Genomic DNA, 27,801 nt, shown 5'->3' with positions numbered 1-27,801 from the left:
GTGTGTGTGTGTGTGTGTGTGTGTGTGTGTGTGGTGTGTGTGACCTGCACATGTGGGGATGTTGCTTTAGAGCTGGAAGAGCAGACCCGCAGAGCCCTGGAGTTGGAAAAGGAGAGAACAATCGCTCAGGAGGAGGCAGAGCGTCTGGACAAMGACCGCAGAGCTGCAGTGGAGGCGAAAGCGGCCCTGCTGCACCATTCCGAGACCCAGATCAAGAGCCAGGAAGGCCTGGTATTCACGCACAATACACATTCTGTTGTCCTTCATCTTTGGTTGAACAGAATAAAAGCCTTGAGGAGGCCGAGGGATGGGGAGGGGGTCTGATGAACCTGAAATACCTCCAAACCTTTCAAGATTTATAGATCTGGGCCCCAAAGTCAGAACTGAAAGGTTTACGGTTACGCAAAATAAATTAAAATAAAAATAAAAAGAATTTTCAAAGCATGTAAATACGTTGCACGTCATTCGCGCTCATTCGCGCTCTCCCTCACACTTCGCACGCGCGAGCGGAGCACAATGACCTTAGATCAGAAGCGCTCTTAACTCTTTTTCCATTTGTGTGCATGGTTTGTGCAGGCCACTGAGCTGGCTGAGCTCACCACTAAGATCTCCCAGCTGGAAGAAGCTAAGAAGAAAAAGGACGAGGAGGCGCAGCAATGGCAGAAAAGGGTGAGAGAAAATTAGAGAGGGGATAGAGGATGAAAGAGGGATGTGTGGCGGCGGGTCCGTGTCGGGCGAGAGATGACTGTGAGCCAGAAAGCAGGTATGTTTTCATTGTGTCCTGTCAGCGGCAGTCCTGAATGAGGGTGTTTGATCTAGGAAGGGATTCTGTTTYGAATGCAGATTTCATTTAAAGGCCACGTAAAGCGTGTGCAAAGCAAATCGGAGCGCAAATATCGCTCTAAGTCTGCATGTAAAGCCGGTGAGTTACTGCAGCGCAAAACTGTCGCAGTTTATTATGAAAGTAAAATGGTTAAGATGCAAACATATCATGACTACACTGCAAAAAAAAAAAAAAAGTCTTACCAAGTGTTTTTTGTTTTTGTCTAGATTCTACACTTGAAATAAGACAAAACTAGTAAGCAGCTTTTCAGCATGATATACGAGTTTGTTTTAAGTTAATAATTCCTTAATATTGATCAAAAAGCACTAATTCCACTGGCAGATTTGATCACTTATAACATGTGATGGATGTCTTGTTATAATCTGCCAGTGGAACATGTACGTTTTTTTAATCAATATTAAGAAATTTTTGACTTAAAACAGCTTTGATATCTTTCTTAAAAGTTGATTGTAAGTTTTGTCTAGTTTCAGATGTACTAGAAAGTAGTCCAAAAATACTTGGTTTTTTGCAGTGCAGGAATCCAAAAGGTAACAAATGGAACAAACTAAGTTAAACGTGTGTGTTGGCACAAAGCTCCTTAAAATCAAGCAACTCCATATTTTTGGAGCAAGTCTGCAGGCCACCCGCAAAACGTCTTAGGCTCCAACCACAGCGCCTCACCGTGTGTTGACAGGCCTTGATGGTAGAAGCTGATTTGGAGCGAACCAAAGACGAGCTGAAGACTAAACTAATGGGTGTCCAACTCCAGAACTCTGTTCACCCCCACATGCACGAGCACGACGAGACGGACGAGAGCAGCGCAGAGGCGAGCGCCGAGCTGACCGCCCCCGGCACGGTCCGCGACCGCAGTGAGGAGGAGAGGGTGACGGAGGCGCAGAAGAACCAGAGGCTGCAGAAGAACCTGAAGGTGAGAGAAGAAGGTTTTTTGTTTTTTTCCCCAGAGGTTTCAGGCAAAAAAAAAAAAAAAAAAAAAAAAAAAAGAAAGAAATGGCTCACCGCCCAGGGCGCTGCTCCGTTCGGGTTGGTTGGAGGAGTCGCAGGTATGGCACCGACCTTTTTTATGAGTCGAGCAACGTCTCTGTTGCTTATTAGCGCGCCAAGTCAATGGGCGTTGGGTGTTTTTTACGAGGTGGGTTCACCACCACTGACTAATACGGCGCTGATTCAGCATTAGTGAACATTTTACAGTTTTTTTTTTTTTTGTTGTTGTTGTTGTTGTTGTTTTTCTTAAGGAATCCAATCATTTGATCCAGTCTACTTCAAAATTTTTTAAAAAAGCAAAAAAAAACTCAAACTGGCCTAATCCAAGCTGGATAATTGAACTCTGAACAGATCTCCGTAAAAGCACCCCCCGCGTCCGCCGGGGACCCCGTCGGGTGGCGCGTAGCGTGCTGCGGGTCGCGTTAAAACCCGTTCCAAACGCCACGAAACCTGCGCTTGCGATGGTGAAAAAAGAGCAGAGAAATGTTTATTATCATTATTACCGTGAATCTTTTTAATGTGTCTGCGCAACATGAAAGCGAAAATTGCCAGTGTTCTTCGAAAAATTGTTGTCGAATCTCCTGCCTCGACTTGCCTCGTCTCGCTCCTCTGACATCAGCGCGCGAAGGAAGAGGTGCTCCTGCTCGCCCAGGGCGCTGTTCATGCAAAAAGCACCACTGTTTCCAGGAGTCCTGGGTCCAGCTACAGGTTAAACGTTCCCGAGCTGCACGGAGCTTTTAGGAGATTAAACAAATTAATTTTGAAATGCACTTTCTGGGAACTCTGTTTGGCGAATTAGGAAAGCGCTCCTGCTGAAAGGGGAGACAAATGTTGCAGACGGGGAATGAGCAGTTTTTATTAGCAGATAACATAATCAAGCCAAACAAGGCTGCATTAAGGGGGACAAATCCTACTTCTTTCTAAATACAAAGCTTTAGCAAGCTGAGAAATCTGCACAAGTACTTGTTAACACATAGACCTAAGTCCTTTCTATTTATATAAGTAATCTAAGAACAGTGCACTTCATGACTGTAGTAGTAGATAACAAAAAATAAATAAAAATATTAAAACCCATTGAACTTATTCACATTTTCTCTGCTTTTATTGGGTTTTATGCGATGGAACAACACAAGCTAGTTGGATCGTTTCGGAGCGGGAGAAAAACAAAACTCGGCGGTTGTTTTCACGAAGAAAAACATCTTCAATGCGTGGAGTGTGTGTCTGCATTCGGCCGCCTTTGCAATTTTACATCAAGATAAACTGCCGGTGAAGGCCTCAGAGATGTGGGAGTTGTTTAATTTGGGTAGTAAACGGTAATCCCAAGTTTTGAACATCTGACACAGCTAAAATGGCGAAGACGCGAAGGTCTTCCTGAATTGGCTTATTAACAGGATAAGTCGGTAGAAACATTCTGTTGTTAAATTACATGATTCGTGCGACGCAAAAAAAAAAAATGGTTCCATGGTAGTTTTGGAAAAATATCGCTAATTTTGATACAGATGGAAAAAAAGAAAAATCACCTCATGCAAATGCACAAACTTTTTATTGGAAAACGCGACTGTTTTTGAAATGGACGTGTTTCTATTAAGCACATTTATTTTTTGTAATTCCAATTTGCGCAATTATAGGGGACAATGGAAATGCGGCTTCTATGTATCCGCAAGGTCGGCCCAGTCAAAGCCCTAGACTGATATCTAATTGAGTCTTAGTGGGAAGACTTGAAAGTTGCATTTTATTAGATAAAAAAAAATTATGTTTTCCTTTTCGCTTCACAAAATTCTTTTGTTTATTCACATAAAATCCATCACAATGGGGCTTTCAATGTCTCAAGGTGAAAATTCACATTCACAAATAAAGGCAATGCTTGTTGAAACAGCTAATACCTGATGAGTTTTTTTTATTGTTTTATTTTATTTGAGCATACATTCATATAACTGACCAAAGCCGTCCTCTGTGATAAACAGAAGAAATCACGAGTCCATTCAAGAGGAGCCAGTGACGAGGCTGCAGAGTTGTTTTACTCTTGCCCTTTCTGCAAGTTCTTTATTTCCTGTTCTGTGTCAACCAGTTTATACTTGGAAAAGCAAATTTGAAATTTTTCTGAAAGTTTGGTTCGTTCTTTCCTGTTTTTACCCCGGGTTTTGACTCTTTGTGTAAATATGGCAGAGTAATTGCTCCTCCAAATTGTGCTTCACCAGAACTAAGTGCACTTTACATAATTAAACATCGTTGCACTCATGGTACATCATGATTGTTATGGTTTTCGATCAAATGCGCAGATCTCGTCCGCCTTCTGAACAACATATGGTGTTTTAGAGCAGGCTGGACGAAAAATAACCTGAATAAATGACGCCAATCGAGAGGTTGTTTTTTTTTTTGTTTTGTTTTGTTTTGTTTCGTTTTCTTCTTCTTCTTTTTTGTCAGATAGAACTGTGGGGGCCGGAGCTTGGGGATGGGGCGAGGGGAGTGTGGCAGAGAGGAGCGATGTTGCTGAATAGTCTCGCAGAATGAGGCAAAAAAAAAAAAGAAAAAGAAAAAAAAGATTCTATTCTCCTCTTTTCGCTTTCAGTTCCTGAGCATCGAGCTGGCCAGCGCCGTAGACGAGAGCAAGAAGACCCCCAATGACCTGATCCACGCTGAGAACGTGAGGGCAGGCCGTGACAAATACAAGACCCTGCGTCAGATTCGCCAGGGCAACACGAAGCAGCGCATCGACGAGTTCGAGTCCATGTAAGACGGCGAAGGCTCAGAGCTGCGCTAAACAGCGAGGACGAAGTGGAGGTTTTAGATGAGTAGAGGCTGATTATTACCCAGGAAAACGTCTCGATGTAACCGAATGTGACAGAAAAATAATTTATCACGCTGTGAGTTCTTTGGCATCATCTTTTTTTTTTTTTTTTTTTTTTTTTGAAAATAACAAACTGCCCCCTGAAAGCACGTCTCAAGTTCCACCCAGTAGTTGGAAACTTGTATCTTTCTCGCCCTTTGTTCCCCCCCCTGATGTCCCGGACAGTCTGATTACACACACACACACACACACACACACACACACACACAGCTGCCATTTTTAAACGACAGTCCTTGTGAAACATTTCCCTGCCGCCGACGGATTGGGAAAGATTTGAGCCGCTTTGCAGGTACTCCATGTTACACTTGTTGTCTGCCTTAAGATGATTAAGAAAAAAAAAATGCCCCAAAAGCAAATATCAGTACTACTCCGTTTTCTGTGTTGTTTCCATACGAATGAGTGAGCGAACATCACCTTCAATGTGCCTAACGAGGCATATAGTCGCCAATTATAACTTTTGCCATTCATGTACACAAAACACCGAGTTCCCAGCATCATCTCCTCATCACTGCACTTAGTTTTATTACCCAGTCTTGCAAAAATGAATGTTTGAATTCAAATCAAATATTTGGAGCAGTTCTGTTGGGTCTTTATTCCCTCCCCCCCTRCCCCCACCTCTAATGAATGAAAATACAAAGGTACATTATTAGGCTATATTTGTGTGGTTTACCGTTAATAATTGTTTTAAACATGAATGAATTGTTCACACTTGTAAGCTTGTCATAATTAGAGAATAAAGAGAGAGTGCACCCTGGATACATGTCAGTTTATATTTCAATGTGGTTGAGTTTTTTTGTTTTTTATTTACCGTGGGTGAATAAAAATTTGAAGTGTGGCATGCATTTGTGTTGACGTCCAAATCCCCTCCCCCCTCCCCCGCTATCCCCTCCTCCCACACATTTTTTTTGCTCTTATACCTCAAAATAATTGTTAAAACTAAATAAGGAATCATTGAAAATACACAAGGTTTTCGCACGGTATCAAAACAAACTTCAGTTTATTTCTTTTGGGACCAACACAAACTAAAGATGATTTCTTTTTTTTTTTCTTTTTTTTTCTTTTTATAACAGGAAGGAAAAAATGATACATGGTGTCCAAATGTTTCCAAAGAATATTCTAAAACGTCGGGTATCCGTTCGACGTGTCACTGCTGCTGTAGAACAACATGTTCTACGTCGTTTTTTTTGGGACTGGTTTTTACTAAACTAAAAGACTTCAACGTTCAAATTTGACCTTTTGAATCTCACTCGCACCAAACGGACCCTCAGTTGGATTCGGGGATGGACTTTGACTAGGCCATTCTAACATGTGACCCATTACACTTTGACTCCAGCCATCCCATTGTAGCTCCGGCGGGTGGYCGGGGTTGTTTTCCAGATGAATGGTGAACTCTGACCCCAATCTCAAGTCTTTTTGCAGATTTCTTTTCCCCCTCTTTATTTAGCTGAAACCGTCGTCCACACAGTCCACACTTCACATTGGGGGCAGAGGGATATTATATGCACTGTTGGTKTTCTCCTTGCAGCAGCATTTCACATATATTWAAAAAATCCAGTTTTGGTCTCGTACTGCAAATACATTTTCCATCTTGTTTTAAATATGAAATTATTTAGACAATATGTATTATTTTCCTTCACAACTGGCCTCTACTATCATGGACAATTCTCTCAAGATTCACCAACATCACAAAAGGTAAAACAGTTCAAGGATTTTTTTTTTTTTTCAAAATTCATTGTGATCACGGATGTTATAAACAGCGAATATTTCATCGCTATCCAGAATTTGGATCTTATCGTTTGGAATGATGGGAGAGAAAGTGGACAAACAAGAATGTGCAACTGGTATGACAGCTGCAGTCTTTGCTCTTAGGTGYGGACAGTGACATTAAGTGGATTTACTGCCTAATCGCCGCTATTCTCGCGAGATCTGTTTACTTTTCGCCCCCAAATAACAGGGGGGAGAGCCCTCACTCAGATAAGTTACGTTCCGGCTCGCCTGTGCGCCGTGGAGTTATTGTTCACTTTGCAGCCCTGACAGTGTAGCCAATCAAGGTTCAAAGTCCTCCCACTGCTGTCTCTATCGGCTACAGTTGAGGTTAATTTTAGTAGCGTGCAAACAGCCTAACCCGAAGCGCCGCTCTTGAAAATGGTTTCTTTGTAAGAAAGAAAGAGACAGGAGGAGAGAGGAAGGAAGGAGGAGAAGAAAAAAAAAGTTGTGCGGCGCTTCATTCGCGGATCGGATCGGCGGGACGTCCCTTCCCTTCAGCGACGTCGTCGGCTGATCTGAATTCCCCATCCGCTGAGACGCATGAGTGGAGTCTTACTGAGTAGGCGTTTTCTCGCCGGGAAGAGTGGAGGGGGGTGGGGGGGGGAAAGTGGTTTGTTTGCTCTCCGTGCACTCTGCTTTAACTCCAAGGACGAGAGCCGAAGATGGCCTTTCGCTCCAGGCTGCCCGACCGAGACGAGACGGCAAACTCTCTGAGGATGACCGAGAGGGATCGCATGGAGACGGTCGATGCATACGCGTGTCCAACTCTCGAGCTCAGCCGAGCCGTGTCGGTATCTCTGGGGCTGGACCCGCTGTCGTCTCCGCTCGGCGGTCTGAACCAGTGCCCCAGCAGCGCCTTCGGAGACTGCGAGCCCGCCGCCGCCGGCGGAAACAGTTCCTGCGGAGCGCCGGAGTTGGGCACGCCTGGTAGCGCGAGCTCGGAAGGAAGCAGGCTGGTCCGAGCCGACAGCAGCCTCGGAGTGGACGAATTTGGGGAGGTATGCCACGGTTTGCGGCAGGTGAGCTGCGTGGATCAGTTCAGTTCGGGGGACATGGACGCTGCGCAGTCTGTGACGCGCGGCTCGGTCATCTCCAGATTCGTTTGCAAGGACTCGAGCATGTTCATGAACTCGATAGCGGAGGTTCCCACGACCCCTCAAGTGACTGAAGTTGGATCTTTGAAACCGTACTCCCCCTACTCTGCCGAGGCGAACCTGTACAGAGAGACCCAAGGTGTGTGGTGCGCCACCGAGCGCGCATACGGCGAGCGACCTGAGCCGCATAGAGGCGCATACGACGGACACAGTTTCTTGTGTAAATACTGCGGACAAACCTCTTTCGGACCCAGGCAAGAGTGCGACTGTGTGTGGTACAGGAGAGGTGAGCGGGGCGGTAAAGGCGGTGCGCCAGTTTCGACGGTTCAGGCGTTCGGCCAAGTGGAAAGTTACCCAGACGCGATTCCTCAAGGGCAAAGCGCTTTTTCCACTATCAAGACTGAACCTTCCGTTTGGGTGCACTGCACAGATCGCGGCTTCAGGTAAATTACTGCTTCTGAGTTCCTTTTTTTATTTGTTTCAAACCAGGAGGACAATCTTTTTCCAGAGCCGCCCCAAGCCATAAGCAAAGTAAGCAACAGCTTGGGGCACCCAGGCCACCAGGAGGACCGCAAGAGTTCTTGACCTCTCACGGAGAATATATGTTGTTTTGTCTTTGTACTTGAATTTTCCAAGTTCTTAGTCATAAAGACCGCCCTATTAAGCCAGAATTCCAACTAGGAGTGTCGGAGAGTTGCTCAGCAGCACCAAACTTTGGATCCAATATGGCTGCCGCTCATAAATTATCGGGAAAGTTGCCAAATGAAAGCTATAAATTAGGACACTTGATGATTTGTATGTCGTGAAACCTGTTGCATACACAATGCAGTGTACGTGTGAACATGTTCTTTTAGTGCTTTGTTAAATTTTTATCAGCTTGTGCTCCTCCTGGTTGTTAACACCACAACAATTAGCTTCATGAGCCTATAACTCCTGTGTTATGGGTTCACAGATCCAAGCTCCTACCTCCAAGAAATCAAACATAACTGCATCTTAGGGAAAAAAAAAAAAAACCTACTGCCCAATTTTGTAGCAGTGTGTGGAGGGGGGAAAAAATCAAATATTGTTCATTATAATTTAAATTATTTTCTGGCACGGACCAAAAACCATCTCAAAACTTTAAATTTTTAGTTGCTTTTGATAAAAAAAAAAAAATTTAATATAAAAAAGGTATTCATTTTAAAAAAAATTACTGTGGATATTTTTCTTTTAAATTTCAAGTTTTTAAATTTACCTCAACCATGTCTTCTTCTCCTTGTGTTAAAGTCATATTTTATATCCCATGTAATTACAAACTAATCAATAATTAAAAGGTAAATAATTTTTTCCCCCCTTCCAGACTGCTGAATGTGCGTTGAATTGCTGCACTCCAGGCACGAATACCAAACCCAGGCTTGTCGCCGCAGTTTATTTACAGCTTCTTTTTTTCTTTTTTTTTTAATTGAAACGTGACCTGGAAATGGGGTCTCAAATGAAATTCTTGTTCAGGGTTTTCCATACAGTCTTGGGCCGGGTCTGGTCTGGGTCCTGCCACTTTTAATTTTCACGGGCTATCAGTCAATCCATTCTGCGTATGGTGGAAAACAAAAGAGCAACGTGTTGGGGGGCTGGGGGTGTTGTTGGGGGGGGGGGGGGGCCCCGCTTCATTACAGCGACGTTACTGACAGGCATTTACTTTTAAAGCGCAGTGGTGGTGAACCCCCCTGATATCTGATTTCAAACCCAATTTCCCTTTCTTTGAAAAGCCACATGGCATCAGTAGATTGTGTGTTGATTCAAAAAAATAAAAAAACGTGACCGTGCCCCCCTTATTGGCCATGACTGCATTGTTACTTTGTGGAATCATGGCCTGTCCCGCTGCAGCAGCAGCTGCGTATCTACACCAGAACTGCCCCTCAACCCCCCTCACTCCCCTTTTTTTTCTTTTTTTCTTTTTTTTTGCACTTTTCTGCTCTTGGCCTTGGCCGAGCTGCGTTTCAACATACAGCCGTTGTGAAGCAAAGTTCACCCAGTCCCCCCCCAAAAAAATGTCCAGAAATGTCCTTTTATTTGTGCTGCAGCTAGAGTCGACTTCCAGACGGGGAGTTAATGTATCAGCGTGGCCATAAACAAGAGATACAGCACCTGTTGCTGATTCGGTGCTCGGAGTGGAAGAGTCTAAATGTCACGGGTTGCTGATTTCCAGGACTGTGGCATTCTTTAATCACAAGTTTTTATTTGTATCTTATTTGAATTCATCTCTTGTGTCATCGGCTCTGTGTGACAGGGAAACTAGTTGTAATTGGATTGGATTTAAAGGGCTGGTGCTCCAATTCTCCACGTGGAACAGATCCCACTGACCTTAATCTATAAATGTCTGATTTACTCTGTCCTTACATGCTTTTTTTCATTCATGTTGTGACTGAAAGTCATAAAATGGACCCTGAAATACCCTGGTATTGTTTCCTCCCGCTCCACTGTTTATGCATATTTTAAAACCATTCCGACAGTGGTTGGTATTAGGCTGTCATGGCATGATCACTTACGCATTAGCATTTTTTTAACCAAAACATTTTTATGGCTGCTATGGCCCACCACCCAGGGTGCCCTTGGGTGGCAAAAAGAAAAAAAAAGATATCACACTTCACCTGTGCAACATGGAGTGGAGTGTAAACAGTGTCAGAAATTATGGTTGTACACGTCGGCTGGCCAATTAAGTTGGTGTCTGCCTCGGTAATTCTGTGCTGGGTTTAGATCTTGGCTGCGTTTGATCCGTCTTTTTCTCTTTTCATTGCTTCTCTACAAGCGGCTCCTCAAGACGCCTGAAATTATTTTATAGTTAAAGAAAGGAATGTAGTGATATTATTAATGTGTTTGTGAAACTTTACTGAAGGAGCGAGGTCCACGGGCCTTTCAGGCTTTTCAGGAATATGGCTCACCGCCCAGGGCGCCAGTGTGAAAGGGGGTGCACGGCGGAAGGGCTGTGAAGTATATGGCGGCTCGCTCTGTCTGGTTTATAGATTTCTATTCACCGTTAAGTTGAATTGGGGCTTGTGGACTTTTTAATTTGATCAAAATAAAAAAAATAGCTGTAGTGAATAATTCAAAGTTAAACAAAACTCGGTTTGTGATTTATGAAACCTTTGTTCTGTTTGCGAAATCACTCGAATAAATCCTCGTTTTACTCTTGTGAATCCAGTCTTGTGTTCTGCACTTCGACCCAAGGCGACAGTCGGATGATAACTTGATTTAGTTGCTTTATTTAAAACAGAAACGAACAATTTGTTTTGTACTGATTGTATATTAATGTATCATTTTAATTATAACAATCTTGTCTGTTAATTTTTTATTTTTACTTAGACAAGCAGATTTGAATAAATAAATCTAAAACGCGCATTACACTTAGCAACACCTTTCAAGTACTTTTAAAGTACTACAAAGCAGTTTATAGAGGTGGTGCTTTTTTGTTGTTCACATCATGATTGTTTGTAGTTTCTTGCCCGTGAAAAAAAAGTAGAAGCTTTCTTTCAGCCAGCTGATTGCAGTGTGCAGCTAACGTGTGAATTGTGTCAGCGCTGTGTTACTCTACAGCTGGAAAGAAAACCTTCTCCTGGTCTTTCTCTGGCATCTTATATAAAGTAGGGCTTCAAAATAAAATCTATGATTTGTTTCAGACCAGATCCGATTTTAATCGATATATTTTCCCCCCACCTCGATTTGTTTTCTTATTAAGAAAGCGCAAATGACAGAACATAATTCAAAGAGTGGCTTTTATTTCATTTACCCTTTCCCTTTCCGTGAGTTGTATGATGGAGTACCAGGGCCAGGCTATGAGCTATTTTTGTTTAATTTTCAGAATATAGTGGTGATATTACCAGAGTAAAAATGTAATTTCACTAGAAAAAAAAGCCGTCTCAGTTTGTACGGTTCCTTTTTCGAAACGGACACAATCGTTTGCATGTTTCAAACTCCTGCTACTTAAAAGAATTTAATGCTGTGTTAAAATATAAAGTATTGCTAAGTATTATGTGTTGTCTTTAAAACTAGTACCAAAGTATAACTTCACACAGCGCTCAACATTTCTAATTGTAGGGTTTTTTTTGTTCTTGTTGGAGTTCTCATAAAAACAGTACTCATTTGTCCTAAGATTATGAATTTATTTACGTGTTATTCCAACTCAATTGTAGCACTACTGTATGTTTGTAATATTCCGGCTTTATTCTCTCAATTAAATTTGAAAACAAAATTGCAGCCAGGCAATAATAGTCTGTCGCAGTGTTGACCTGAATTCAAAGTCCAAACACATAGAATCTGTGAAACACAAGATGGCCGCCCTGGGAGTGCTGACGTCACTTTGGAATATGGAACCAAGAACCACATTAATAATAAATAAACCAAAATTTTCCAAAAATTGAATCTTAAAAAAAACTAAAATTCGGTTAAATGATGGAAATGATTATCGCGCTGCCCTTAATTTAACATCTCCTGTTCAAACCATGATGGAAAACTTTAGCGATTCTTGAAACTGTAACATTTGAAAACCATGGCTTACCATCATAACCGTCGCAATTTGCGTGTGTGTGTGTGTGTGTGTGTGTGTGTGTGTGTGTGTGTGTGCGCATGTACCTGCAGGCATGAGGATTTTTTCCCAGGCGTGTTCCTGTCAGACAGGAGAGTGTGTCAGGTGTGCGGCGATGACGCCTCGGGTTGCCACTACGGAGCGGTCACCTGCGGCAGTTGCAAAGTGTTCTTCAAGAGGGCTGCTGCAGGTGGGAGTGACGCAAACAACACACACACACACACGCACACACACGCACGCACACACACACACTCAAGCATCCCTGAGTGTACATCAAAATTACAGCATGCATCCCCTGATTTAATTTTATACAYCCACCTACTCTCTAATGCCGTCAGGGCACACCGACCTGACATTATAAGGCCGAGCAGTTTGTTATCAGTAAACACCCACGTGGCGTTGCTATGAGTAAAAGGCCGAGGCAATGTGGATTCTTTTTTTTTTTTTTTTTTTTTTGTGTGCCTCCAGGAAAGCAGAACCACCTGTGCGCCAGCCGGAACGACTGTACCATCGACAAGCTGAGGAGGAAAAACTGCGCCTCGTGTCGGCTAAAGAGGTGCTTCATGTCCGGAATGAGCCTGAAAGGTACGCAGCTTGTAGGCATGAAAACCTGAAGGAGAGAAAATGTGCCAAGAAGAGAAATGTAACAACAACTTTTAGTTTAATGTCTTCCTCAGTCTAACAGGGTTTGTTTTTTTTCCAAAACTGGCTAATCTGTATTTATCTCCCATTTATTTTCCCCTCATCTCTGACCAGCTTTTTCTGTCCCTGCAATTAAAAGTGCGTCCCCAAAACATTATGACATCCCGCAACCGTTTTCCACAGTTGGAGTGGAGTTTTCACAGTGATGTTCGCCATGCTTTCGACACACCCCAAACAACTTTTATGGCTTTCTCATTGTCTCTCTTCCAAATATTTTAAGAACACTAATAGTACAGCAAACACTTTCTTCCTGCTGAGCTCTGCAGCACCTCTACGGTTATGTCGAGGCCTTTAGCTGCTTCCCTCCGATTCGTTTTCTCTGAGTTTTGCCGTACATGCGCTCTCTATTTTTAGGTTTTCGCTTTAAGCAGCGCTTTTAGGTTTAGGTTTTCTAACCTAAACCTTGCTTTTAAATGCCACATCTCTCTCCCTGACCTGTCTGCTGTTGGTTCTCCAGTGTTCTCTAACAAACCTCTAAGGCCTTCAGAGAACAGCTGGAGATTACATTACACACAGATGGACTCGATTTACGAATTAGGTGAAGGCAATTTCCTGCATTAGATTTTATTTAGGCCTGTCAGACCAAAGGGAGCTGAAAACATATGCATGCCATACTTTTTCGCGTTTTTTTTTTTTTTTTTTTGTTAAAAAAGAATGCCGAGAAAACACGCAGTACTTTGTGTTGGTCTACCGCATGAAAGTCCAATAAAACACACTAAGTGTGGCAAAATCCCAAGTTCAAAAGGTATGAACCCCTTAGCAGGCTGCTGTATTCGCTGTGCACATGGATAAAGAACGGGTCAATGTGGTCAAATGCCTAACATTCAACAGAGCAGAACTGTTCTTGCTAAAATTTAGCGTGACAAATTCAATTCAACGGAGGTCACAAAGACCTTTTCTGTCCTTCCTGTCTGCCTGTTGGCTGGCAAAGAGGAACTTAACCGACGTGATGATGATAGGAAACATCACAAGAAGCTTGTGAACAACTTTAGCCTCATTTGTCGGAACCACGTGCTGCTGTTTTCTTTAGGGACATTATTTGGTGAAAAAGAAAGAGCTCACTTGTAAAACTTCCTGTTTTAGCAATTTATCTTCCACCTGGTGTGTGATTGTAGGCCGTAGGCTGAAGGGAGCCGGACAGACGAGAGGGGGAGAGGAAGAACAGCAGCCTGGTGCCTGGGGGCATGGAGAGAGGGAAGGGAAGCACAACGTTGTCTTGGAGTCTGGAAATGCTGCTGCCAGGGCTCAAGGTAGGGAGGATTAGTGGCTCACAAGCTCAAATATCAAAGAGATTTGCAARGAGTGTGACCATTTATATATATATATAAATCAATCTTCTGCTCCTGTTTCTGTGTAAACTCCTACAGGGCCTCAACTTTTAGGGATCCCTCCAACTATGCGCTCCTGCCTCTCCCTGCTGACCATCCTGCAGTCCATCGAGCCGGCCGTGGTTAACGCGGGGCACGACCCCGCCCAGCCAGACAGCCCCGCCTCCCTGCTCACCAGCCTCAACGAGCTCGGGGAACGACAGCTGGTGACCGTTGTGCGCTGGGCAAAGGCAATACCAGGTAAACCAGTATGAGTCGGGGCGAAAGGGGGAGCAGATGTTTTTTTTCGTGAAAAGCGCCGCGAGCTGAAAATACCTGCGGCAGCTGTCTCCGACTCAATACGTGATAAATAACAGCACCGCTTGGTCGGACCTGTTGACAATCCTCCGCAGTGTGACTCATCAGATTATAGGGCCATGAAAATATTTCGAAAGCTGGCACGAGAATTGTGGAGTATCTTTTAGCTCGGTGCGTGACCTCAAAAGTGTTGGATTTCATTTTAGGAGATTATCATGAAAGCTTATAAGTCGTTAATATCTCACCTGCAGCAGATAACTCTCGTGGCATTTTCATTCGGTGTGCATGTGGGGCCGGACGGTCCACCTCAGAACATATCCAATTCCAAAAAGTATATCACGACACTTTATGCTGGCATTCTGTGAAACTTTAAGCAGTTTTCTCCAGCAGCTGAGGATTATTTACACAGGAAGTGGAGGTTGGAGGAGGTACACCACTAATAATATTTCAGAGTGAAACACGAACTGAGAGAGGAACACGTAAAGTATTTCCTATGTGAGTAAGAAAGCTAGYGTTCTCTTACATTAGCRGTCACCAATCAGGAGTTTCACACATTGGAGAAAGACTCGGAAATGTTTTATTTTGAAAAACAGTTCGACCCCTGCACCCCCACCCCTCTCGCTCACCCCGCCACTCCTACAAGTAACATTTGTCTCCCTGGCATCATCTCTCCATGCCTGTTGGCGCGCTTGACACGTACTTATAGTGCAGACATCTGACCCTAATGCAGACAGCTGGTCCAAAGCAAAGGATCTCCCCGCGCAGAATCCACCACACAGGCCCCCTGCTAAACGCTAAATCTGCTGCCGTGCTAGGCACAGCGCCGGTCACATGACCGCAGCGCTTCGTGCCAAAACAGATTTTGCACATGTGTCTCTTCAGCGTATTATCGTCACCCAATGCCCCTGTTTCCACGTATGCATGAAACGTTGTCCTGCGACGCGGCGTGGCCCCGTAACTGCTTCGGTGCCGCCTGTAATTTTTGCCTTTTATACAGTTTTTGCATTTATTTCAGGGAGACTCAGACTGGGAAATGCTTCATGTGTCCTAAAAAGAGTTTCACGCAGAAAGGCTAATCATTTTTATGATCCTCAGCTGCTGTGTGCACAACCATCCAAAGAAAAACAGGGTCGTAAAATATGCTTTACTGAGAAGATTGTGAGTTTTTTTTTTTAGATTAGATCTCAGTAAATACATCGTAGACTAAAGGAAGAAACCACGAGAGTTGTCTAAGATCAACTGCTTGCAAACTTAAAACAAACAAAAAAAAAGGCAGATCCCTTTAACACTGAAGCAGTCTGGTACAGAGCAAGCTAGCCTGTTCAACTATAAGCCACTAGAGGGAGATGTGTTCTTGTTTAAGGAGACGATAGRAAAATGAAAATGCACAGCAGGGTSTCTAGTATGATCTTTGACATTACTACAGTCTAAATTTTATCAATTTAATTAATCAGGATTTTATTCATATTATTCAAATTTATATTATTATTATAGTTTTCCCATTTCCTAAAATGTCCATTTTATCAACAGGTTTCCGTGACCTGCATGTGGACGACCAGATGTCGGTGATTCAGTTGTCATGGATGGGGGTGATGGTGTTCGCCTTGGGCTGGAGATCCTACACGCTCACCAACTGCTCCATGCTCTACTTTGCGCCCGACTTGGTGTTCAACGAGTAAGTCACGCGAAAAAGTTTTTTCCCCGTCCCAGACGTCTAAACTTGAAGAAGTTCTTGGTTGCAAGTTGAGCGAGTAGACTAAAGTTTCCCAAGCCTGYCGCTTCGTCTTAAGAAAACGGTGGGGCGGTGGGGAGGGAGGAAAAAGTTTGTTTGGGGYGTAATCAGTTGTAATAATCGCAGCGGCGTGAGGGTTTGTTGGAAATATCSGGAGATTTCCACCTGTCACCGTCACTGGGAAGCAGAACCACGGTGGAATACACGGTTCAGAGGAAGACTGACTAATCAAACAATAAAACGCGTGCTTTTTCAAGACGCGGCGGTAAACAAGCGCGTTCTGATCTTAGCACTTCCTCTGCGTCTGATTCGCGTGGCCGCAGAGGGATCACCTCTGATGATTTATTCCATTTAATCTCTCTTTTACCGAAGCAGTCGTCTCACCGAGATGTTTGCCTTCGTTCACCTTGATAAGCGCCGCAACCTTCCAGCCTCCACCCAAAAACCTGTCTTTAACTTCAACTTTCGTCTTTTGTCTCTGCTTTGAACTTACAAAAACAAAACAAAACAAAAAAAAAAAACGTACTGCCGCTTTTATCACAAATCTCAATGCGTGATATGCATGTACACAGTGTCTTACAAATGCATTCATATTTATGGAGTGGTAAAGCCAAGTTTGTCACAAGTGATGTAGCGAACTTCTGGAAGTTGGTGCTTTTGTTAGATGAGACCAAAATGGAGCTTTGTGGCTTACATGAGTTTCAAAAAGCTTAACGGTGTACATTATGAGCGTAGAGCTGCCATTGAAAGACGTGGTGGCGGCAGGATGCTTCTGATGACTTTGGAGGAGTTGCTGAGGCAGTCTGTTGACACGCCAACCATAAATCTGGTCTTTGTGTAGAAGGAAGTCAATGTTAGATTAATTGGTTACCAYAAGCCATGGTAGTGACATGTGGGTCAGGAGTCATGTTGACTGAATATTTTCTGTATGTGACTTTTTTTATTTTTTGAAACGACGGAAAAATCTCAAGGTCGTCCGTCATTTAGATGGATTATAATTTACGCCCTTGATTACTCGGTGCATAAGTGCGAACATTTTCAACTTACTTTGCGCAGAGAGTACATCCCGGAGGAAACTAATTCAGTCACTAAAATGAAAAAAAAAAACCTTCTGAATATCAGCTCTGACATGGATGCTGAACTAACTGCATCTTGCTGACCAGGAGCTGACAGAGTTATGGACGGGGACACTTTGGAGTGCGTTCGCTTCCAAAACGCATTTGAGTGCTGCTTTTAATTCCAGTCTCCAGAGTGGTGGCAGAGCTCACACTSGCGGTTAGATCTATAGCCTGAGCCCGCCCTGAATTTCGGGTTTTGTCAGCACAATATAATTTGCTGGATGGACAAGTTGGGTCGGGATTCTTTGACACATTTAACAAGTGTACAGCTTGTTAAAGATCAGATTAAATTAAAGTGAATGCTATGTTCTGAATGCTCTGTCTAAACAGGAGCAGGCCGTTTACTGTATTAGAGAAAGAAATGAAGAAAGCCACAGARGTTAATTAGACTGCAACAAGTGCAGTTCACTGGAAAACTAAAAGCCTACACCCCCCCGCCCTGCTAAGCTCCTATCAATCACAATCACACATCCCAAATGATTTGCACCTGAYTCACCATGCGGTTACAACAAGCGCCAAAATGGAGCTGGGTCTAAAAACGAAATGGGGTTGTTTAATTTCATTGTTTGGATGTAGTTATTGAGGAAACAGCCAGTGGTTTTTGTGGAGAAAAAGTAAATGTGCTCCATTTCCTTGGTGTATGACGGGATCTGGATTCTCTGTTCATTGTTAATTAAACCAAGGAAAAATTAAATGCAATTGAATAACCAGAATTCAATCGCAATTATTTAAAATTGAGTGCATTATTATTTAAGAAAAAGAATATGGCTGAATTTTTTGACCCCGTCAGAAACGTCTGGTCAATCGAGTCCAAAATTTAACTTCTTGGGCAACTGTGTTTGGGCAAAAGCTAACTTTACATTACCCCGGAACACAATGTCTTTGTAGTGARACATGGTGGTCGCAGCAACCTGCTGTAAGGAGCATTATTAGAAGAAAAGCTGTTAGAGGCTGTAAGAGACTGCAGAGTGGGGCAGTTTCACCGTCCAGCAGGAGAACAACACTGAGCATATAGACAAAGCAACAAGCAAAGGGTTTTAGACCAAAATAGGTAGTAGTGTTTGAAAGGCTCTGTGAAAGTCCAGACTGAGAAACTGAGAAACTGTGAGAAGAGCTGCTCAAAGACACTTTCTGTTGTTCAGTCCAAGTAAAACTGAGCTACTTTGGCGAATTTCAGTTTCTGTCTTTGGGCAAAGGTCCAAATGATTTGTTATTTAGTCATTAGATATTTACAAAACATTTCAAAAACGATGCATCATTTTCATTCCGCTTCACTATTATGCACTACTTTGCGTGTAAAATCCTAAATTACTTTAAGGTGGCGCGGTGTGACAGAGTTCCATAGGTATTGGCCGTTTTGTGAGCCGCTAAACGTTCGCCGCTGCCTTGCAATCTGGTGAACTGCTGTGAGCGACGTTCGGATGGCGTACAGCCAGTCATGCGCCTTCTCAATTTTTCTGCCATTTTGTGTTACATTAGCAAAACTCTCGTTCTCTGCGCGTTAGACCTCCGTCGCTCCTACAGGGCCGCCCGCGACCGCCGCGGTTAATGGATACGCCTGCCCGTGTTGCTGACCCTCATTTTTCTCTGCCCATCTGTCATTCTCCTTTTCCATTATCCATCTAACTCATTTTTCTCTCACCCCTGCCGCGCTTTCTCCGATCTCCTCTTCTCCTGTCCCCACAACTATTAATCCTCTTCCTCCTCTCTGTGTGTTTCTGCCAGAACATCTCCTGGCTTCACACTTCTGCTTCTGTCACACCTTGTATCTGATCACTCCTCTCTCCTCCCTCTAATACTGTGTTTGGTTGATTTTTTTTTTTTTTTCTCCCCCATTTTTTCTCCCACCATCCCAGCCAACGTATGCAAGTGTCCAGCATGTACGAACACTGTGTGAGGATGAAGCTGCTTGCCCAGAGGTTCTGCAAGCTGGAGGTTACCGAGGAGGAGTTCCTCTGCATGAAGGCCCTGGTCCTCTTCAGCATCAGTGAGTCACCCGGGATCATTTCCAAAAAACAGCCCCGTTGAAGTGAAATACGACATGAACAGAGCGCGGCCCATGCTCCGGAGAATTGATGGGGAGGGATAAAGCCTGTGAGAGTTATTGTTGTGTTCTGGCTTTGTGGTCACAGTGCCAGTGGAGGGCCTGAGGAGCCAGCGCTGCTTTGACGAACTGCGGACCTCCTACATCAAGGAGCTGGACCGCTTAGCGAGCCACCACGGGGAGACCACCCGGACACAGAGGCTGTTTCAGCTCACGCAGCTACTGGACTACCTCCAGTCGGTAATACATGGGACTCTGTAACCCAACCCCTCCCCACCCCAACCCCCAAACCTCCCTCCTTCCTTCCACTCCTTACTTGTTGCTGATCTGTTACGTAAGTGTCATTTTGTCATTTTTGGCCTACATTAGATGAAAGTCATTTGGATTTCAGAACACAAACACTGTATTTGGCTCGTGGCAGTACAGTGTTGGTTTATTTTTACCGAACGCGTTCAGGTTGCATTAGCAGAATCACTTATTCTGTTTATGTAATTAAAAAAGAAAGAAAGGAATAAGTTCCTTGGCAGACAAAGGTTCAGTTCAGCTCTTCTCATCTCCTCTGCTCTGGCTCCACCTGCTGGCTGCGGAGTGTCACTGCTGAAATTCAAAAAATGCTGTTTGGTTTAAGTCAAGTGAAAGTTTATTCACATGGAGCATTTACAACAGCTTCAGCTTCACAACAGTTACAGCATTGCAGGTGAAAAAATGATAAAACAAAAATAAAATTAAGTTTGATAAATATAATAAAAAATAAAAACAAAAACAAAATTGGAGCAAAGTACCAAAAAGGCAACAATACGAATAAAAACCAAGACATATTTAATTTCCCCCCAAAATTCAAATTAATTACCCATTTTTCCCTGCTTTTTAATTGTGTATTTATTTATTTTTCACATTTCGTCACATCAAAAATGCTCAGACATATTGCCTGTTCCCAAAAAAGAAAAAAAATGACACTAATATTTTGCTTGGGTTGTGGCACCCATTCGCTGTGGCGTAGTTTCAATAAGCTTATTCAGTGTCACCTTGTTTACTTCTATAAAGATTTGTATTCGGCTTTCGCCAAGGTCGTGTAGAAACGATGGGAGAACGCGACCACAGTGGGATCAGTCTCCAGCACATCCCGGGTTCTGGACTCTGGTGGCGACAGTTGTGTTTCATGCTTCTTGAATTTCAGCTCGGTAAATTTCGCCGTTGCCATCTTGGTATACACCAATGCCGTCAGGTTAGGGGGAAACACGTCCGTTGATGGAACAACCTGGTCATTCGATATATTCAGGTTGTCAGCTGACCACAATCTTTGGGTACGTAATGTTGCTGAACCTGACCAACTGCAACAACCTCAGATCATAGCACTGCCCCTCACAGGCTTGATTGGCGGACTCCAGGGATGATGTCTGCATCAATTCATCTGCCTCTTTTCATCCCAGAACAGGATAAATCTGGACTCGTCAGACCACATGACCTCCCTACATTTCTCTAGAGTCCAGTCTTTAAGCTCCCTCTGCCTCACTGATCAGTGCTTTGCTTAAGGCTAGACAGCTGTTTAGGCTTAATCCCTTAAGTTCCCTTCGCATTGTGCATGCGGAAATGCTCTTACTTTAATCTCTGGCTAGAGCCGGGAGTTCTGCTGTTGTTTTTTTACGACGTGAATTCTCCAAATGTCTAAATGACCGCAGATCCAGATCGTTTCATATGTTTTCCCAACCACATTTCTTCTGCGAAGATGATGGTTCCCCATTGTCTGTCCAGTTTGTGTTGGACAGCTCTTAACCCATTTTTTTGTAGTTTCTGGCTGAGTTTCCAGCAGAAAGCTTATTAAGCCCGGCGGTAGGGGCCCTGGAGCAGTCAGTCAGCGCCCCACCATGTTTTTGTGTTAAAAAATGTCAAAAGTTCACAGGAAATTTAACAATATAACTAGGTAATTATATGTTATTGGAAGACATTGGTGACAATACTTAAGCACACCAAACCAACACAAAAAAATATAGATAATTATTAGCTTGGTCTTAAAACAAGTTACGTAATGCTGGTCACATTCAGAGCCAACCCAAGACATTGAGTGGACTAAGTAGTTACTCGGGGCCCCCGAAGCCTTCAGGGTCCCTCATTGTTGCTTATATTCTAACGCAGATAATTGTAACGTTTGTTTATCGAGAATGACAATTCAATTAAATCTGACCCAATGGTTTCAGCAGAGATAAATTAAAAGCCTTAAATTGTTTAATATTTAAATGTAAGATTTTAAAAAGTTGGCAAGTTACCTTTTTGAACGTGCAAAAAAAACAAAACATTTTCATAGTTTGTTGTGTTACCATAGCTATGAAACAATGCTCGGAGTTTAATCTTTGTGTTTGAGCGTAGTTTGTTCACAGACATGTCTCAGAAAATAATAACCTACTATGACTGATTGATTTTAAGCTTGGCCAATTAAGATTTTTGGGGATGAAAGTTACTTGACATCCTCTCCCTGATTTCACTATATCGCTAAATGTTGCTTGTGGTGCTGACGTTCTTAACAGGAAGCAGGGGGACCCTAATTTATATTCTGCTCAAGGCCCCATAAAATCATGGGCCAGCCCATGAACCAAAATGGACAATGTAAACTTATCTAAATATACTTAGGGTACAAAATTCAAGAATTAAATAATGTCTGCTGCTTGGTGTGGTATTTTGCTCTGCTGGTTGCGATTGGTTGGTATTTATCCAAGCAAACGCAGAATTTGCAAGGAACACCGGCTGAAAAAGATCCGCCTGTGATCCACTGTTGTGGTTCATCGACATTTAAAGCTTCTTCAAGTTGCAAGCGCCGACACAGAGCCAGGCACGTGCCGGAACATGTATTGAGGGAGCAAGTGTGAGGTTTCAAAGCACATGCCGCACACTTTTCTTTGTTCTCACTGCTGCTGTCAAAACAAACACCCGCGACTATTTGTTACTTTTACACTTGACGCTTACCTTGGTGTAGTAAGCGGCATCAAGGTGACGTTTAGCGACGCTTCTGCAATGAGGTTTTCTCATTGCAGAAGCGTCGCTAAACGGTTCATGCGAATGCGGGTACAGGTGAACCTCCTGCAGGAACACCTTCCAAATCACCCGGTTTGAGTGAGAGGCGGCGCGTGCGATCCGCCTCTCACTCAAAGAGAGGCAGATCTCTTTGAGTGAGATCCGCCTCTCACTCAAAGTTTTCCTGCTGGACTTTGAACGTTTTTGTCTGGTCAAAGAGCATGACCAGACAACGACAAACACACGGAGGCGGCCAACCCGGACGGTGCGATTAGTGCGCCCATTCAATGCATCACCTACCCATGGTTTCTATCACCGTTTCTGGTGTATGAAAACCTTCTCTAAAATGAATAAACAAGCGACACTTAGAGTAAAATAGCTTGTTGTCTGCTGAAAGATACTAATTTCCATAGTAATGATCCTGTTTTAGGCTCTGCCCTATTAGCTTTCATAATCAAGGTGGTGAATTTTTTGGACAGGCAGAGTATTTTATTGGGATTTTATGAGGATGGATGAATACAAAGTAGTGCATAATTGTGAAAAGGAAGGAAAGGAACACATAGTTTTCAACTTTTTTTACATATAAGACTTAAAGAAGGTGTGACATACATTTGGCTTCAGCCATCTTCATCAATATTTTGTTCTCTCAACTTTTACTCCAGTCATCTCTCTTCCAGCTCTGCACATTTCAACACTGAAGTCTTTAGCACAGGTTCAGTCACATTTGATGGAGAGCCCCTACGAATAGTTTCCAAGTCTTGCTGCATATTTTTGAGTGAATTTAAGTCTGGACTTTGAATAGGCCATTCCAACACATTAATAGGTTTCGATCTAAACCAGGGGTCTGCAAGCTGTGCCTCTGGAACCAAAGTTGGTTTTCCTGACCTTCTTTGGCTCTTAATGACGTTGGATAAAAATAAAAACATTGGCTGGGATGTATTTTTTAAATAATGATATGGCAAATATAGGGTTTAGGAATTTTTCAGGGTTTTTTTTTAATGGAATATTTGCATTGAATTTAAACAGAGTGGCACAAAAGTAACAAAAAAATTACAAAAGCACCAGTGATATGTTTAGCTTCATCAATCTTGTCAATGGGTTGGAAACTACACGCACGGACAAAATAGCTGCTCCCCCTCTGTTGATCATCACAATTGTCACAAAAAGTAATAGTATATAAAAATGTACTTAGAATTAACAAGTGAAAGTCAGACTTTGCTTTTAAACTGTGCTTCAACAGGATCATTTTGAAAAAACTAACTACTGAAACAGGCGTCGACAAAAACGACAGAACTTAATGTTTTGTTCTGTGACCTTTTGTCACAATCACTGCAATCAAATGACTTCTATAGCCGTCAGTGAGACCCCTGTCTTTCCACGGGTAATTTGGTCTGCTCCTCCTGGCCAAACTGCTCCAGTTCTCTCACGTTTGAAGGTTGCCTTCTCCATGTTTCAGCTCCCTCCACAGATTTCCAACAGGATTTAGTCAAGGGCTCATAGAAGGCCACTTCAGAACAGTCCAATGTTTTGCTTTTAGCCGTTTTTGGGTGTTTTTAGCTGTGTGCTTTGGGTCATTACCCTGCTGGAAGACTCACGACCTGCGATTGAGACCGAGCTTTGTGACACTAGGCAGTACATTTTTTTCCAGAATGCCTGGTCTTGAGTTTTCATAGTGCCCTGCACAGATTCAAGACGCCCTGTGCCAGACGCAACCTCAGAACATAACCCAGTCTCCTTAATGTTTCACAGTAGGGACAGTGTTCTTTTCTTGGTTTTCTTCATTCTTGGGTCTGTGAATATAGAACTGTCGTGCCAAAAAGCTCCAGTTCTGTCTCCTCTGTCCAAAGAACTTTCTCCCAGGAGCTTTGTGGTTTGTCACTATGCATTGTGGAAAATTCCAGTCTCGCTTTTTTTTCTCGCTTTGGTCTCTGCTTTGGTCGTCCACTTTGGCTCGAAGCAACGATGGATGGTGCAATCTAACACTGGCATACCTTGACCTTGGAGCTCACCTTTAATTTCTTTGGAGGTTGTTCCGGGCTCTTTGGTTACCATTCATGCTATCCTGCTCTTCAATTTGTCATCAATTTTCCTCCGGCAGCCAGGGAGGTTGGCTAGAGTCCTGCAGACCTCAGACGTCTGAATAATATGTGCAATTGTAATCACAGGAGCGCCAAGCTGCTTAGAGACAGTCTCTCTCGTAATGCTAATTAGAGGACACACCTTAAGCTTAACATACTGTATCTTTTTTCTTTTTTTTTTTTTTGAAATACCAGCATTTTTGTTCAGGTCTGTTTCTTTAGTTTTATTTTTATAAAAATGATTCAGTTTAACCACATTTCAAAAACAATGTCTGCTTCTTATAGCTTAATTTGTTTGTAAATGTTTAGTTTTCAAGTTATTTCAGTGACCATTGTGGATTTTCTTTTGTCTTTAATAGAGAAATACAAATTATTTTTGTCTACATATATGCTTTATATATTATTATTTTTCCATAAATGTAAATATCACATAGAAGTTCTTTCTCGTTTTGCAAAGGATTTGTTCTTTTTAAACTTTAAAAAAAATGCAATAGTAGATTATATTTAGCTGGACTCAGGAGGGAGGAAAAAAAATTCTCTTTGGCTTGTAAATGTTCCAAAATCCCCTGACCTAAACCATCCCAACACCAATTTAACTGTGTTTAGGGTAGTTTTCCTTCTGGAAGTTGAAACTCCACCCTTGTTTCAAATCTTTTGCAGCCTTTAGTGGTTTAATTTGGTCGCACTGGATTTTAATTGGGACATCAGCACAAAAAAAAGGGGCAAATAGAAATAAATACCACAGAAAAAAAAGGTTCAGAGGAATATGAATACTTTGAGGTTGACGTTTTTAAACATCTGTGCTATCAGGTTATGAACTACTGCAGCAATAAACCGTCTATGCCGTCTTTATTAGCAGTGTCAGCTCAGGATAGTTAACCACCCTCACAGGAATGCTTACTTTTCCCCCGGCAAACCAGACCAACTGAGAAAAATTAGCAGCAGACGTTTGACTTCTAAAAGTCGTAAATTACGCTGCGTATCTTTACATTCACAGCAGTCTGAGACGTCAGAAGGTATGGCTAGACGGGAACCTGAAAACTCACAGAACGCGTTGCCAAATTTAAAGGGGGTCACATAGTTTTTTTTTGGGGTGGGGGGGGGTTTGTCCATCCATCCTCTACCATCGTTTCTCTCTCTCTCTTTCTTTCTTTAAAACATCTGCGCACATTTGCCTCCAAGATAAATTCCATCAGTAAAAGCTGAAATAAATCACCGGCTGAGAGCTTGTTTATCATGCGGACATGTCAGGCAGGCTGTGAGCTTTCTGTCTGCCGAAATTTATCGCCCAAGTATTTGTCGTTATGACCCGAGGGAGCGCCTGAGAACAGACTTTTATTTACACAAAGTAAATGTTTTTACTCAAGAAAAAAAGGCTTACAAATCACTTACGCTTGGATGGATATCTTTTTATTTTTAACAAATTAATACATCAGCAGCTCCACGGGTCCCGCTGACATTTTAAAAATAACAAATGTTTCGCCACTAGGGGGAGCAGGTCGACCACTTTCCTCCTGAAGTGGCTCGAGTGAAAACAGTTAAGTGCCAGCAGACTAACTCCTGAGATCATTGATCGGGGCGTAACCCCAAGAGGATTGGATCTCTCCTACAGAGAGCAAGTTTTGTCCCTTAAATGCTCTGCTGTGTGTGTCACGAGTTGGAGAGCAGCCAGAGAAGAGGCAGAAGAGCAGAACTGATTAAAGTCTCGCAGTTCAGGCTTTTTTTCTCTCTCTCTCCTTTTTCCACCCATCTGTGGAGCGTAGAACGTCAGATGTCTTTTTCAGCACCAAACGCCTCGTGTACACTTACGTCCTAACCGCCGCTCTCTTTCTCTCTCTCTCCTCTCCACCTCGTTCTCTCCTCCATCTTAGGTCGTGAGAAAGCTGCACCAGTTCACCTATGACCTCTTCATCCAAGCTCAGTCCCTGCAGATGCGCGTCAACTTCCCGGAGATGATCTCCGAGATCGTCAGCGTTCACGTGCCCAAGATCCTCTCGGGCATGGTCAAGCCCATCCTGTTCCACAACACGGCCTGAGGGGTTTTTTCCTACGGCCACGTCCGGGCGGATACGCGCGTTGCGGTTTTCACGAGGTGACGGAGACTTTCAATCGGACCCTGACAGACGGAGGGGATGGTGCATTCTTCCAGTGTTTTGTAATCCAGTAAAAGTCCACTCTGCTCTTCTTTCTCGCTGCCTGCTCAGTGCATCACACACACACACACACAGCACATGGTTTTCTCTCTTTCTTTTTTTTTTTTTGGTTTCTCGGAGAGCTGATCACAACACTTGCATGCATTCCTGCACATCAGCCAACGAAGTTGGGCATGTAAAACCTCTTCAGCTCTTCTTACTGATTACTGTCAGCTGAAAGATAAAGCCAGTATCGTAGTGAGAAAAACATGTTTGCAGCGTTCTCATCCACAAAAAGCTTTTCTTCTGTGTGCTGCAGTATGACATTTGAACTAGCTTTTTTTTTCCACAATGAATGTGATTGTGTGCACCTGACAGAGAGAGAGAAAGAGAGAGAAACTGCTTGATTGGCAGTTAATAATAACGCAGTTGTGACTTGCATGCTAAGAGGAAAAGTTATCTCGCCCGAAGGCATATAAAAACATTTTTAAAAGCTGTTCTCATGTCTTAGAAAAAAAAAAAGCCTTACAAAAAAAAACAAACTTGACATAGTTTTATGTATTGTTCAGTGTGTTAAAATGAACACCTTTAAAGTGCAAGTGACTGCGGTAAAGCTGATTTTAAGTGTATATTTATGAAAAAAAAACAAAAAAAAACTTTGGATCCAAGTAGAAAATGATCAGACAGAAAAGTCTCAAAGACTTGTCAGTTAACACTGAGGGGAACTTTATAAAAAAGAAAAAAAAAAGAAAAAAAGAAGCTTTTTGGAGTGCCAAACACTGTTCAAGTACAATTTTTTCAAAGTGGATATTTCATAATGCTGTGGAACTTTTCTACCGTTTCTTAAAGGTGTTCTTTGCAAAATGCTTTCTTGTGTGTCGTCATGTGTTCATTGTAGCTTCGATAATAAATGTCCAGTAAAGACACTACGCGTTGGTTGCTGTGTTTCTTGCATAAGCTGTGTTGGATTTATGGGCCAAAGCAGAGACGGTATCAGTGAAGACGCAAAAATCCTAACAGGGTTTTAGCGTTTAGCATTTAGCTAAAACTTTGAATGTTTTTCTAACTTTTGGACATTTTTAAAGTATGAATGAGAAGACTTGCTTTTTGATAATTGGTACTGTTAATAAAGTTGAAACTGCTGAAATGTAAAAAAAAAACAAAAACATTTGCAATCATTTTTGAAATGTAAATACAAAACAAAATGAGTTAAATTACTATTAACAAAATCAAGTGAGCTATAGTAATGTAAACCTCAGACAAAACAGGGAA

At 42.8% G+C, this 27,801-nt stretch overlaps 2 protein-coding genes and 1 long non-coding RNA gene across 6 annotated transcripts in view; 2 read left to right on the top strand and 1 right to left on the bottom strand.

Annotated features, from left to right (window-relative positions):
• Nucleotides 1–5,508, top strand: part of LOC103470912 (moesin-like) — a 44,131-nt gene extending 38,623 nt beyond the window's left edge. For 3 of the 4 annotated variants that reach the window (XM_008419622.1, XM_008419621.1, XM_017307083.1), the window contains 4 exons: nucleotides 71–231; nucleotides 577–669; nucleotides 1,518–1,751; nucleotides 4,395–5,508. In XM_008419622.1, coding sequence (XP_008417844.1) covers nucleotides 71–231; nucleotides 577–669; nucleotides 1,518–1,751; nucleotides 4,395–4,559 — 653 coding nt within the window. In that variant the 3' untranslated portion in view covers nucleotides 4,560–5,508. The remainder of the gene's footprint in view (nucleotides 1–70; nucleotides 232–576; nucleotides 670–1,517; nucleotides 1,752–4,394) is intronic. The other variant, XM_008419623.1, reaches the window with a different exon arrangement.
• LOC103470913 (uncharacterized) lies at nucleotides 4,710–12,615 on the bottom strand. The gene is made up of 2 exons (XR_534552.2): nucleotides 12,303–12,615; nucleotides 4,710–4,883 (listed from the first exon to the last, which is right to left on the bottom strand). It is a non-coding gene; the product is annotated as an uncharacterized LOC103470913 (long non-coding RNA).
• Nucleotides 6,559–27,458, top strand: LOC103470914 (androgen receptor). Its single transcript, XM_008419624.2, has 9 exons — nucleotides 6,559–7,977; nucleotides 12,146–12,282; nucleotides 12,561–12,677; nucleotides 13,910–14,044; nucleotides 14,162–14,362; nucleotides 15,950–16,094; nucleotides 19,126–19,256; nucleotides 19,402–19,553; nucleotides 26,269–27,458. Exons 1-9 carry the CDS (start codon nucleotides 7,103–7,105, stop codon nucleotides 26,431–26,433), a joined length of 2,058 nt encoding a protein of 685 aa, XP_008417846.1. The 5' UTR covers nucleotides 6,559–7,102; the 3' UTR covers nucleotides 26,434–27,458.
• Nucleotides 27,459–27,801: the final 343 nt, after the last annotated feature.

Source organism: Poecilia reticulata, linkage group LG10, assembly GCF_000633615.1.
Source record: "Poecilia reticulata strain Guanapo linkage group LG10, Guppy_female_1.0+MT, whole genome shotgun sequence".
In the NCBI taxonomy this organism is placed as follows: Eukaryota; Metazoa; Chordata; class Actinopteri; order Cyprinodontiformes; family Poeciliidae; genus Poecilia; species Poecilia reticulata.
The sequence above is the reverse complement of the archived record's forward strand: the minus strand, read 5'-3'. Positions and strand labels throughout refer to the sequence as shown.

Bases quoted from the DNA above. Each gene is read 5' to 3' on its own strand.
- LOC103470914 (XM_008419624.2), top strand. From the start codon at position 7,103: ATGGCCTTTCGCTCCAGGCTGCCCGACCGAGACGAGACGGCAAACTCT. The intron at 12,283-12,560 runs GTGGGAGTGACG...GTGTGCCTCCAG, and splicing joins CTTCAAGAGGGCTGCTGCAG to GAAAGCAGAACCACCTGTGC. The intron at 14,363-15,949 runs GTAAACCAGTAT...TTTTATCAACAG, and splicing joins CTGGGCAAAGGCAATACCAG to GTTTCCGTGACCTGCATGTG.